This window comes from Oncorhynchus nerka, linkage group LG2, assembly GCF_034236695.1.
Source record: "Oncorhynchus nerka isolate Pitt River linkage group LG2, Oner_Uvic_2.0, whole genome shotgun sequence".
Lineage (NCBI taxonomy): Eukaryota > Metazoa > Chordata > Actinopteri > Salmoniformes > Salmonidae > Oncorhynchus > Oncorhynchus nerka.
In genome coordinates, this window is record NC_088397.1 from 28,999,600 (window position 1) to 29,012,443 (window position 12,844).

The following is a 12,844-nucleotide window of genomic DNA, read 5'->3' on the forward strand; positions in this document are numbered from 1 at the left end:
AAATAACAAACTTAGGGAGGAGGCTTCTAATGTTAACATGCATGAAACCAAGGCTATTACGGTTACAGAAGTCATCAAAAGAGAGCGCCTGGGGAATAGGAGTGGAGCTAGGCACTGCAGGGCCTGGATTCACCTCTACATCGCCAGAGGAACATAGGAGGAGAAGAATAAGGGTACGGCTAAAAGCAATAAGAATTGGTCGTCTAGAACGTCTGGAACAGAGAGTAAAAGGAGGTTTCTGGGGGCGATAAAATAGCATCAAGGTATAATGTACAGACAAAGGTATGGTAGGATGTGAATACAGTGGAGGTAAACCTAGGTATTGAGTGATGAAGAGAGAGATATTGTCTCTAGAAACATCATTGAAACCAGGAGATGTCATTGCATGTGTGGGTGGTGGAACTAATAAGTTGGATAAGGTATAGTGAGCAGGACTAGAGGCTCTACAGTGAAATAAGCCAATAAACACTAACCAGAACAGCAATGGACAAGACATATTGACATTAAGGAGAGGCATCCTTAGTCGAGTGATCAAAAGGGTCCAGGGAGTGGAGAGGTTGGTTTGGGGGTCACGGCGATTTAGACAGCTAGCCAGGACATCGGTAGCAAGCTAGCATAGGATGGAGGTCTGTTGTTAGCCACCTCTTGCGTTCCGTCAATAGATTAGTGTTGTATAGATTAGTTCCGTGTTGTAGAGGGGATTAGTCCAAATCACACAACAACAAAAAAAATAAAAACAATAGATATAGTTATAGAGGCCCAAGAAGAAACATAATAATAATAAAAATAAATAAATTGTCCGATTGTCTATTCTGAGAGCAGCCGGTAAGACAGCTAACGGTTAGCAGGCCGCAGATGGGCGTTCAGTTAACGTCGTTATACAGGCGAGAAGACAAAACTTTCTCTCACAGTCAATGAAAAAGATGTGAGAGCCGCGACTACGTCTGTCCTAGGGGCCAAACATGAAAGATTGGAAGAAAGGAAATCATATTGAGGTAGTTTATTGGTTTGAGGAAAAAGGAAATGAAACCATTTCCAAAAAATGTTTTGTTTTGCTACAGTTGCATGGTGTTTGGTTTAAACTAGAACTACAGAATTGACAGACACTTTCGATGGTGACCTCCGCTCTGGCTTGTTGTATAGGGACATAAGCATTTGCTACCACTCGTGATCTGTGCCTCCCTCTAGTTGCATTCTTGGTCATTGTTAGTTAATACTTCCAGTATTAAAGTCAACCTACTTGGGATTTGATGAATGAATATGATATTGCTATTGAATAACTCATATTGAATAACTCAAGTGTTCAGTGTTGCTTTCATTGGATTTGTCTCCCCAGTCCCTGTTGCACAAGAAGCATAATATGTAGGAGTGTTTATATTGTTCATCTGTGTAGGTGCAGGTCAACCTAATTATTTTCAGTCTAAACTGTAACTAGGTCACTCAGGAACATTCAATGCTGTCTTGGTAAAACTCCCTACTCCTTGCCGATGACAAGCACACCCATAACATGATGCAGACATCACCATGCTTGAATATATGAAGAGTGGTACTCAGTGATGTGTCATGTTGGATTTGCCCCAAACATAACACTTTGTATTCAGGACAAAAAGTACATTTCTTTGCCATTTTCTTTGCAGTTCTACTTTATTGCAAACAGGAATATTTTTTATTCTGTACAAGCTTCCTTCTTTTGGCTGTCATTTAGATTAGTATAGTAGAGTAACTACAATGGTGTTGATCCATCCTCAGTTCTCCTATCACAGCCATTAAAATCTGTTTTAAAATCCTCATTGCCCTCACATTGAAATCCCTGAGCAGTTTCCTTCCTCTCCGAGTTAGAAAGGACTTTGTAGTGACTAGGTGTATTGATACGCCATCCAAAGTGTAATTAATAACTTCACTATGCTCAAAGGGATATTCAAATGTCATTTTTTAAAAACTTATCTACCAATAGGTTGCCCTTCTTTGCAAGGCATTGGAAAACCTCTCTGGTCTTCGTTGTCACGTGTGCTCCCTTTCCGGCCTCTAGGTCACCAGGCTGCTCGTTATGGGGCACACCTGTCACCAGCATTACGTGCATAACGACACTCACCTGGGCTCCATCACCTCCTTGATTACCTGCCCTATATGTCATCCCTTTGGTTTCTTCCCCAGTCGTCATTGTTTGTTTCATGTCGGTGTGCTGGTCGTGTTTTGTTCATTTATTTATTCAAATGTATTCACTCCCTGAACTTGCTTTCCCGACTCTCAGTGTACATCGTTACATTTGTGGTTGAATCTGGTTGATATTCACTTCTCAACTGTTATTATGCACATTTTTACTCCTGAACTTATTTAGGCTTGCCAAAACAAAGGGGTTGAATCCTTATTGACTCAAGACATTTCAGTTTTTAATTTTTAATTCATTTGTAAAAACAATTCCACTTTGAGATTACAGGATAGGGTGTGTAAACCAGTAACACAAAATATCAATTTAATCCATTTTATATTCAGGCTGTAACACAACAAAATGTGGGAATACCTTCTAAAGGCAATGTAGTTAAGTGCTTTAAGTTTATACATATCACTAAATTATGAATTATTTCCAGTTCAGTAAAGTGTAATATATAATGTATATTTCTAAACTGACTCGGTACAAAAGTATTTGTTCTGAAACGTGACTACTGAAGCTCAAGGAGAGTAAAGGATGAGAATGAAATAGGCTTCAGTATAAAACATTTCCTGGACTAAAAGATCTGGTCCCACATGTCTGTTGGCTCAGTTGCAGTCCAAGTCAGGTGTCATCTACAGAGGATGATGATAAAAATGTCAATATGAGCAAAATGTCTTTAATGGATGCAAAACTACTATTGGTCAGAGGCACAAAATAAATGCCATCATGATGACATTGGAATGAATGTGCGTATTACAAATTCAATCTCAAGGGATTAAAGCATTTTTAGAGGATGTTGACTACTGGTCAGGAAATGTAGCAGACTACAGACAATCATGCATACATGAGCCCCATGCTGAAAACACAAAACAGTTGTACTGCACGTAGTACTATAAGTTACTACAGTAGGTACGGTTTGCCAGCAGCAGTGATTATTTTGCACAATTGAAACGTCACCCACAGCCTGTTATTACTAGCAAAGACATGCTTATTCGGAGAAAGGGGCACCATTCACAATACCTGAAAGTCTTCAGCTAAAAACTCTCTGAGATCAGACGCCTGAGGCAAATAGTATGATAAAGAACAATAATGGACGAGAAATGCAAGAGACTTATTCGCAAATTATGGCATTGTTCATCAATTCTTAGTGTTTGGCATCAGACTGCAATTGAATAGAATAAACTTTTTTTAAACACCAGAGGGGAAGTTTGACTCACCACAGCATCAATATCCTTAGGACTACTCCAACACTGGAGCACTGGTGCAACGCTCCTCTTCAGCTCTCCGAACACGTCTGGCGACATGGGCATCATGTTATCTTGCAGTCTGGACGGGTGACTAGAACACATTGTGAAAACAACAGTTAAGTCAGATTGTCAAATCATACTCAAACCAGACTTTAGTCGAAAATACAAATACAGTATTTATGGCATCTTCACCTTTAACGAAATGAATATTGAGTATTATGAAGGGTACTCTAGACTTACACTTCGGACACTGATATGAGTTCTGTCTTCATGTATCCTGTGACGTTGGAACCCTCCACATCCATGGGCTCCGATGCTGAAAAAGAAAACAAAATGGTGGAACAGTGATATAAAGACCACTTGTCCCAGATCTGTTTGTGGTTTATAGCCAACTCCTATGGTCGTTCAACGCTATACAGAGAAAAATGATTCAGAGGTTGGCCATAAAACACAACCCCAATGGTCTACCAAACAGACATCGGGATCCTTACAGGGGCTTTGTGTAAATCAAAAATAACACTATTGCTACCAAGGTGCATGATTGAGGAGCAAACCGAAGAGAGAAGAATTTTCAGCCACTCTTTGTGGGACAATGGAAGTAGATTTCAGTAATGCTTCTTTATTTCGGGACCACCCATAAGTAACACGTATGACTAAGTCGCTTTGGATAAAAGCGTCTGCTAAATGGCATATACTATTTATTATAATATTCAGGGGATTGAAACAAAGAGGGTCGCTGGCTGCTTACCCTCAGAGGCCCTGGTGTAGTACTTCCCGAAGGACTTGTCTTTGGGGATGTCTGGGTAGAGGAAACGGAGTGGGTTCTCTGGGATGTTCTCAGCTGCCATCACCTTGTAGGTTCGGATGATGTCAGGCAGAGAGACAGCAGACAGCTCCTTCTTGGTGTAGGGCTCCACTGCATGGAATACAGGCTTATCTGCAAAACACACACCAAAATATATCAACCTTTTAATTGTAATTGGCTACAGGGCCGCTGTGTGTGTGTGTGTTTTCACAGACTCACCGTATAGGTCGTGTTCCACCCAAGTGAATGTGATGGCTCCGTCTCTGCTACTCTCACTGAAGCGCAGCAGGAACGTGCCTGGACACTTCCCAGTCAGCATGGCCTTCTCCCTCTCCTTACTCACAAAGCCCAGGATGCAACTGTAGTGGGAGAGAACAAGAGAATAAACAACATTTCTTCACTTTTTATTATGTTTATTTGACAGGGGAAATTCACATTGTTAAACAATTCTGTAAATGTACAGTGCATTTGGAAAGTATTCAAACCCCTGGACTTTTTCCACATTGTTACGTTAAAGCCTTATACTATAATGGATTAAATTGTTTTTTTCCTCATCAATCTACCTCATAATGGGGCGGCAGGTAGCCTAGTGGTTAGAGCATTGGGCTAGTAACAGAAAGGTTGCTGGATCGAATCCCCGATCTGACAAGGTAAAAATCTGTCGTTCTGCCTCTGAACAAGGCAGTTAACCCCCTGTTCCCTGGTAGGCAGTCATTGTAAATAAGAATGTGTTCTTAACTGACTTGCCAGGTTAAATAAAGTTTCATAAAAAATTGTTTTGAAATAATAATGACAAAGCAGAAACAGGTTATTAGAAATGATTACAAATAAAAAACTGTATTCAGACCCTTTACTCAGTACTTTGCTGAAGCACCGTTGGAAGCGATTACAGCCTGGAGTCTTCTTGGGTATGATGCTACAAGCTTGGCACACCTGTATTTGGGGAGTTTCTCCCATTCTTCTCTCAAGTTCTGTCAGGTTGAATGGGGAGTGTCATTGCACAGCTATTTTCAAGTCTCTCCAGTCTCTCCGGTTTAGGTCCTGAGTGCTCTGGAGAAGGTATTCATCAATAATCTCTCTGTACTTTGCTCTGTTCATCTTTCTCTCCATCCTGACTAGTCTCCCAGTCCCTGCCACTGAAAAACATCCCCACAGCATGATGCTGCCACCACCATGCTTCACCGGTGCCGGGTTTCCTCCAGACGTGACGCTTGGCATTCAGGCCAAAGAGTTCAATCTTGGTTTTATCAAATCAAATTTTATTTGTCACATGCGCCGAATACAACAGGTGTAGACCTTACAGTGAAATGCTTACTTACAAGTCCTGTGAACCAGGCCGACCATCTCTGTTGGCACCATCATACAAGAGCTGATCGTTAGCCCAGAAAATCTCAAGTGTTATTTCATACAGCCGGGAAGAACTTTTGGATATAAAAGCGATGTCAACTTAGCAACATTATGACCAGGAATACGACTTTCCCGAAGCAGATCCTTTTGTTCGGACCTCCACCCTGGACGTGGGATCTTATCCCAGAGGCCGATCCAAAACAATGCTGTCGCCGCAGGAGAGGCTGACGGAGCAGCCTACTGGTCAGACTGAGAAGGCGAGCACACCATACACCGCTTCCGAGCATATTACTCGCGAATGTCCAATCTCTAGACAACAAGGTGGACTAAATTAGAGCACGAGTTGCCTTCCAGTGAGTCATCAGAGATTGTAACATTCTCTGTTTTATGGAAACATGGCTCACTCGGGATACGTTGTCAGAGTTGGTACAGCCACCCGGTTTCTTCACGCATCGCACCAACAGAAACAAACAACTCTCTGGTAAGAAGGGCGGGGGTGTATGCCTTATGATTAACGACTCATGGTGTGACCATAACAACATACAGGAACTTAAGTCCTTTTGTTCACCTGACCTAGAATTCCTTACAATCAAATGCAGACCACATTATCTACCAAGACAATTCACTTCGATTATAGTCACAGCCTGGTATAGAGGTTCTGGATGGCAAGAAGCTTAGCACCGGTGATGTACTGGGCCGTACGCACTACCCTCTGTAGTGCCTTGCGGTCGGAGGCCGAGCAGTTGCCATACCAGGCAGTGATGCAACCCGTCAGGATGCTCTCGATGGTGCAGTTGTTGAACCTTTTGAGGATCTGAGGATCCATGCCAAATCTTCTCAGTCTCCTGAGGGGGACTAGGTTTTGTTGTGCCCTCTTCACGACTGTCTTAGTGTGCATGGACCATGTTAGTTTGTTGGTGATGTGGACGCCAAGGAACTTGAAGCTCTCAACCTGCTCCATTACAGCCCCATCGATGAGAATGGGGGCGTGCTTTGTCCTCCTTTTCCTGTTGTCCACAATCCTCTCCTCTGTTGATCACATACGTTTGTCCAAAACAACTCTGGTCCTTCAGCGGGTTGCTGAAATTCATACTTTAATACAAACTTTTATTGAATACAAACACCGACTTCTTCCATTTTTCAAGAATCGACTGATGGTGACTCAATGTTGTTGTTACCAAATCCCTCAACCAGTTATTAAAGCAACTCTGCCTCGACATAAGAGAACTGAATTGAACGTTCCTCAACTAATTCGAGCTTAACAGTGTAATTGTTTGCTTTTGTGCTGAGAAGTTTTGCAGATGCAGCTCTAACAGAATGAAGTCTGTTGTGGCAAGCTATAGATACCATTCTGCCAACTCTCCGATAATGTTCAACCGACTGATAATGAAATAACTCACCCATCGTTCCACAGGGACAGCAGATGTCTCTTGATGAGATCCAGGATAGCTTCGATCCACAGCCAGAAGGGAAAGCTCTTCTCACTGAGACTCTACAGTAGACAATTTGTATTCAGATGTCTAGATGGATCTCTAGGTCCTTCTATATTGTTGTGTCTGTGAACTGTAAAGATGTTGTATTCTGTATACATTGTAGTCACCTACCTTACAGAACTTGGTCCAGGGGATAAGGCCCTCAGGATCCCTCTGTGCTTTCTGGCCTGTTAGAACATGTTTACCTCATCATCCAAATATAGGGAGTTTGTAAATCAACCAATAACATTATTAGAAGTATGATAACATAACAAAAGCCAATCCCCCATCATGACTCACCCAGTAGTTTGTCGGCCAGCATGCCTAGCTGCTCTTCATTGAGTCCCCTCTTGGTGACAGAGGAGAACTGCCAGCTCAGCACCTCGGACAGCTGACCCCAGGACGCTACAGGAGGGCTCAGGAAGAACTTCAGGTTCTGGGACAGACCAGGGAAACGACCAAGACATAAAAGGAGAGCAGTGCGTTTGTGTACTGTCAATTTTTTGATCTGATTTACACTGGCTAATGGGTGGGCCTTCTGAACAGGTCTCTCTTGCAATGAGATTTGATCTCAATGCAAATAAATGAAGTATAAATAAAGGTTAAATGAAATGAAGGCACTGTACTCCACCTTGGGCTCGCTGGTCAGCATGTTGTACCACAGAATGGAGGCCCAGCCACTGGGCAGCTGGCTGACGTTGGAGATGACCACGATGGGCAGGGAGATGGTCTAAGAAGGACCAGAGGCCAGAGAAAGTCAACGTCGAATGAAATAAGGTCAGAGTGCTGTTGGATCTCATGAAAATGGGAGTGCAGACCTAGTATAAAGCGAAGCCAGTTCAGATAGTGAACCTGAGTCCCCGCCTCAGCTTTGATTGCTAGTATGCGTTTGCTTCTTTTGCTGCATTGACGCTGCTGCTGTGACTAGACGTTTCTCACTGTACTGCTGTTTTCTGATATGAATTGTCTTTGTGAATGCTCGCTAGCTGTGGTTGAACCCCGCCCGCATCATTCAATATGCTCAAGTGGCACGTCTGGCTGCTGAGAGGATGTCACTGACTGCGAGGATCAATCCACGTCGCCGCTCTACTGTTGTCAATAGCGGTTACAACTAGCTAAAGTATTGTATACTTTTGTTTGTTTCCAATGCCAGCTTCGGGCAGAGTCCGTGCGCTCGGTTAATACACCCCATCACAGAGAAATCTGCTCGCCCATACAGGAGGAAGTAGCCTACACTAGCCTTTATGGGTCGATATACAGCGAGTACGAATGTTTTCTTGATGACGTGAGCAAGATGGTGCTCATCACGGCGATTTGATAGTATTTGGTCTTATTAAGGCCAAATACTGGCCGCTAATTTGTTTAGTGGAGAAATCAAACTAGATAGTATGTGTCGAGCGGGACACCAGACCGCTGCAAGACACTGTAGTATCAGCTATACATTTACGGTGTCGTCCATTCACATTAGCTAGTGTGACTTGCACCGGCAGTCATACTTACAATTTCGTACATTTTACAATTTTAACGTGCAGGTCTGAAATAGTGTGCAATTATAGCTATACCTGCAGCTTCTGTTCCGAACAAACTAATATGCAGGCATATTTCAACATCTATTTGGTCTATCTCTTCTTGTTATCATGTCATCAGCGATCTTCTCTCAGGGCTTAGCGGAATATACGTTAGACATAGCCATCAGCTCAGGTAGAACTTATTGTAGACCTAGGTTTTAGATAGTCATGTCACTCTCACTTTGCACTTCTGTGCATGCACCAGACACATCAACTACTGCTAGATGTAGCAGGTAAATTAAATAGTACACGTGGTTACACATAGCTACCGTTTAGTTGCGGTTTTAGGGGGTTGTTAGTATACTGCATGTTGTTTTATGCTATGTGCGTAGCCTAATCAGGATCAATCGTACCGCTACTGTCATGGCCTACGGAAAAGCATCTCTCTCCTCTCTCAGTAACACAAGTTTGAGTCTAAGTTCAGGCGAAAGGGTTGCAGTTGCATTGCACTTTTCCAGAGGCGGTCCGTATGATGGCTTAAAGGGGTATGAGGTATGATGGCTTAAAGGGGTATGAGGTATGATGGCTTAAAGGGGTATGAGGTATGATGGCTTAAAGGGGTATGAGGTATGATGGCTTAAAGGGGTATGAGGTATGATGGCTTAAAGGGGTATGAGGTATGATGGCTTAACGGGGTATGAGGTATGATGGCTTAAAGGGGTATGAGGTATGATGGCTTAAAGGGTTTGTCAGTCTGAAATACACTCAAATGTTCCTTCCCTTTAATCTTGCATGATCTCTTAAGTATTCTTTGCATTGTGGACACTCACATGTTAACCGTACTCTCATACAGTGACTTGGGGGGTTTGTATCATTTGATTTAAACAACATTCCTACCACTTTGAAGATGCAAAATATTTTTTATTGTGAAACAAACAAGAAATAAGACAAAAAAAACAAAACACTTGAGAGTGCATAACTATTCATCCTCCCAAAGTCAATACTTTGTTTTTGTTTTTTTTTGAATTTTACCCCTTTTTCTCCCCAATTTCGTGGTATCCAATTGTTGTAGTAGCTACTATCTTGTCTCATCGCTACAACTCCCGTACGGGCTCGGGAGAGATGAAGGTTGAAAGTCATGCGTCCTCCGATACACAACCCAACCAAGCCGCACTGCTTCTTAACACAGTGCTCATCCAACCCGGAAGCCAGCCGCACCAATGCGCCGGAGGAAACACCATGCACCTGGCCACCTTGGCTAGCGCACACTGCGCCCAGCCCGCCACAGGAGTCGCTGGTGCGCGATGAGACAAGGACACCCCTACCGACCAAGCCCTCCCTAACCCGGGCAACGCTAGGCCAATTGTGCGTCGCCCCACGGACCTCCCGGTCGCGGCCGGTCACGACAGAGCCTGGGCGCGAACCCAGGGACTCTGATGGCACAGCTGGCGCTGCAGTACAGCGCCCTTAACCACTGCGCCACCCGGGAGGCAGTAGAGCCACCTTTTGCAGCAATTACCGCTGCAAGTCTCTTGAGGTATGCCTCTATAAGCTTGGCACATCTAGCCACTGGGATTCTTGCCCATTCTTCAAGGCAAAACTGATCTAGCTCCTTCAAGTTGAATGGGTTCCGCTGGTGTACAGCAATCTTTAAGTAATAACACAGATTCTCAATTTGATTGAGGTCTGGGCTTTGACTAGGCCATTCCAAGACATTAAAATGTTTCCCCTTAAACCACTCATGTGTTGCTGTAGCAGTATGCTTAGGGTCATTGTTCTGCTGGAAGGTGAACCTCCGTCTCAGTCTCAAATCTCTGGAAGACAAACAGGTTTCCCTCAAGAATTTCCCTGTATTTAGCACCATCAATCATTCCTTCAATTCTGACCTGTTTCCCAGTCCCTGCCAATGAAAAACATCCCCACAGCATTATGCTACCACCATCATGTTTCACTGTGTTCTCTTGGTGATGAGAGGTGTTGGGTTTGCACCAGACATAGCGTTTTCCTAAATGGCCAAAAATCTCAATTTTAGTCTCATCTGACCAGATTACCTTCTTCCATATGTTTGGAGAGTCTCCCACATGCCTTTTTGTGAACACCAAACGTGTTTGCTTATTCTTTCTTTAAGCAATGGCTTTTTTTCTGGACACTCTTCCGTAAAGCCCAGCTCTGTGGAGTGTGGTCCTATGAACAGATACTCAACAGATACTCAAATCTCCACTGTGGAGCTTTGCAACTCCTTCAGGTTTATCTTTGGTCTCTTTGTTGCCTCTCTGATTAATGCCTGGTCTGTGAGTTTTGGTGGGCGGTTTGTTGTGGTGCCATATTCTTTTCATTTTTTAATAACGGATTTAATGGTGCTCCGTGGGATGTTCAAAGTTTCTGATATTTTTTTATAACCCAACCCTGATCAGTACTTATCCACAACTTTGTCCCTGCCCTGTTTGGAGAGCTCCTTGGTCTTCATGGTGCCGCTTGCTTGGTGGTGCCCCTTGCTTAGTGGTGTTGCAGACTCTGTGGCCTTTCAGAACAGGTGTATATATACTGAGATCATGTGACACTTAAAGTCCACATGTGTGCAGTCTCACTAAATATGTGACTTCTGAAGGTAATTGGTTGCACCAGATCTTATTTAGGGGCTTCATAGCAAAGGGGGTGAATACATATGCACGTAGCACTTTTCCGTTTTGTATTTTTTGAAACAAGCACTTTTTAAAATTTCACTTCACCAATTTTGACTATTTTGTGTATGTCCATTACATGAAATCCAAATAAAAATCTATTTAAATTAGGTTGAAATGCAAAAAAATAGGAAAATCGCCAAGGGGATGAATACTTTTGCAAGGCACCCCTAGATGAAAGAGATGACAAAGCACTGTTAAGTTCTGCTGACGACGACTGATGTTCCATGCTAATTCTTTCATGTTATGCTACCTGGATACTGCGCACGGGCGGGACCTGGCAAACCTCTGTTCAACATTGACGCTGGCAACGAATGACAAGATACTGGAACTAATCATGGCTCTGGTTCCCTCGTCAGCGCTGCGAGCTAGCTCTGAGCTGGGCCAATTCTGCCTCGTTAGATAGGTAGAATATTTCCCATGTACCAAGATGATAGCTCATCTTGCTTCATCGATGGTACTTCATATGAGAAGTAGACGTATGGCTGCATTAGCTCATGCTACACAGTTAATATTCACACATAAGCCTAGTAGACATTTATGTAATGGTAGAATGACCTTCACTGGTCTATTGAGAGCTCCTAAACTGCAATGAGTTTAACTGCCTGTACCGTGCCTCATTAAGTTTGCTATGACGGAGTCAGCCGTGGTCAATAGCCTACATGTTGCCGTATTTGCTGGCTACTTGATATAAAGTACATCCCATATGCAGTGCCTTCGGAAAGTATTCAGACCCCTTGACTTTTTCCCCATTGTCACGTTAAAGCCTTATTCCAAAATTGATTAAATATTATAATATACAGTGGGGCAAAAAAGTATTTAGTCAGCCACCAATTGTGCAAGTTCTCCCACTTAAAAAGATGAGAGAGGCCTGTAATTTTCATCATAGGTACACTTTAACTATGACAGACAAAATTAGAAAAGAAAAATCCAGAAAATCACATTGTAGGATTTTTTATGAATTTATTTGCACATTTTGGTGGAAAATAAGTATTTGGTCACTTACAAACAAGCAAGATTTCTGGCTCTCACAGACCTGTAACTTCTTTAAGAGGCTCCTCTGTCCTCCACTCGTTACCTGTATTAATGGCACTTGTTTGAACTTGTTATCAGTATAAAAGACACCTGTCCACAACTCAAACAGTCACACTCCAAACTCCACTATGGCCAAGACCTTTTGTCTGTCATAGTTGAAGTGTACCTATGATGAAAATTACAGGCCTCTCATCTTTTTAAGTGAGAGAACTTGCACAATTGGTGGCTGACTAAATACTTTTTTGCCCCACTGTATATATTTTTTCCTATCATCAATCTACAGACAATACCCCATAATGACAAAGCGAAAACAGTTTTAGATTATTTTGCAAAAGTATTAAAAATAAACAGAAATCCCTTATTTACAGAAGTATTCAGACCCTTTGCTATGAGTCTCAAAATTGATCTCAGGTGCATCCTTGAGATGTTTCTACAAATTGATTGGAGTCCACCTGTGGTAAATTCAATTGATTGGACATCATTTGGAAAAGGCACACACCTGTATATATAAGGTCCCACAGTTGACAGTGCATGTCAGAGCAAAAATCAAGCCATGAGGTCGAAGGAATTGTGTTGAGGCACAGATCTGGGGAAGGG

The 12,844-nt window shown here is 42.8% G+C and overlaps 1 protein-coding gene across 3 annotated transcripts in view; it reads right to left on the reverse strand.

The window, feature by feature from the left end:
- Window positions 1-2,381: 2,381 nt before the first annotated feature.
- Window positions 2,382-12,844, reverse strand: part of LOC115133971 (signal transducer and activator of transcription 1-alpha/beta-like) — a 34,625-nt gene continuing 24,162 nt past the window's right edge. For 2 of the 3 annotated variants that reach the window (XM_029667445.2, XM_029667455.2), the window contains 10 exons: window positions 7,655-7,753; window positions 7,324-7,459; window positions 7,156-7,211; window positions 6,952-7,043; window positions 4,424-4,563; window positions 4,148-4,336; window positions 3,640-3,715; window positions 3,370-3,490; window positions 3,173-3,211; window positions 2,382-2,784 (listed from right to left, as the gene is read on the reverse strand). In XM_029667445.2, the coding sequence (XP_029523305.1) occupies window positions 2,758-2,784; window positions 3,173-3,211; window positions 3,370-3,490; window positions 3,640-3,715; window positions 4,148-4,336; window positions 4,424-4,563; window positions 6,952-7,043; window positions 7,156-7,211; window positions 7,324-7,459; window positions 7,655-7,753 (975 nt within the window). In that variant the 3' untranslated portion in view covers window positions 2,382-2,757. The remainder of the gene's footprint in view (window positions 2,785-3,172; window positions 3,212-3,369; window positions 3,491-3,639; window positions 3,716-4,147; window positions 4,337-4,423; window positions 4,564-6,951; window positions 7,044-7,155; window positions 7,212-7,323; window positions 7,460-7,654; window positions 7,754-12,844) is intronic. The other variant, XM_029667464.2, reaches the window with a different exon arrangement.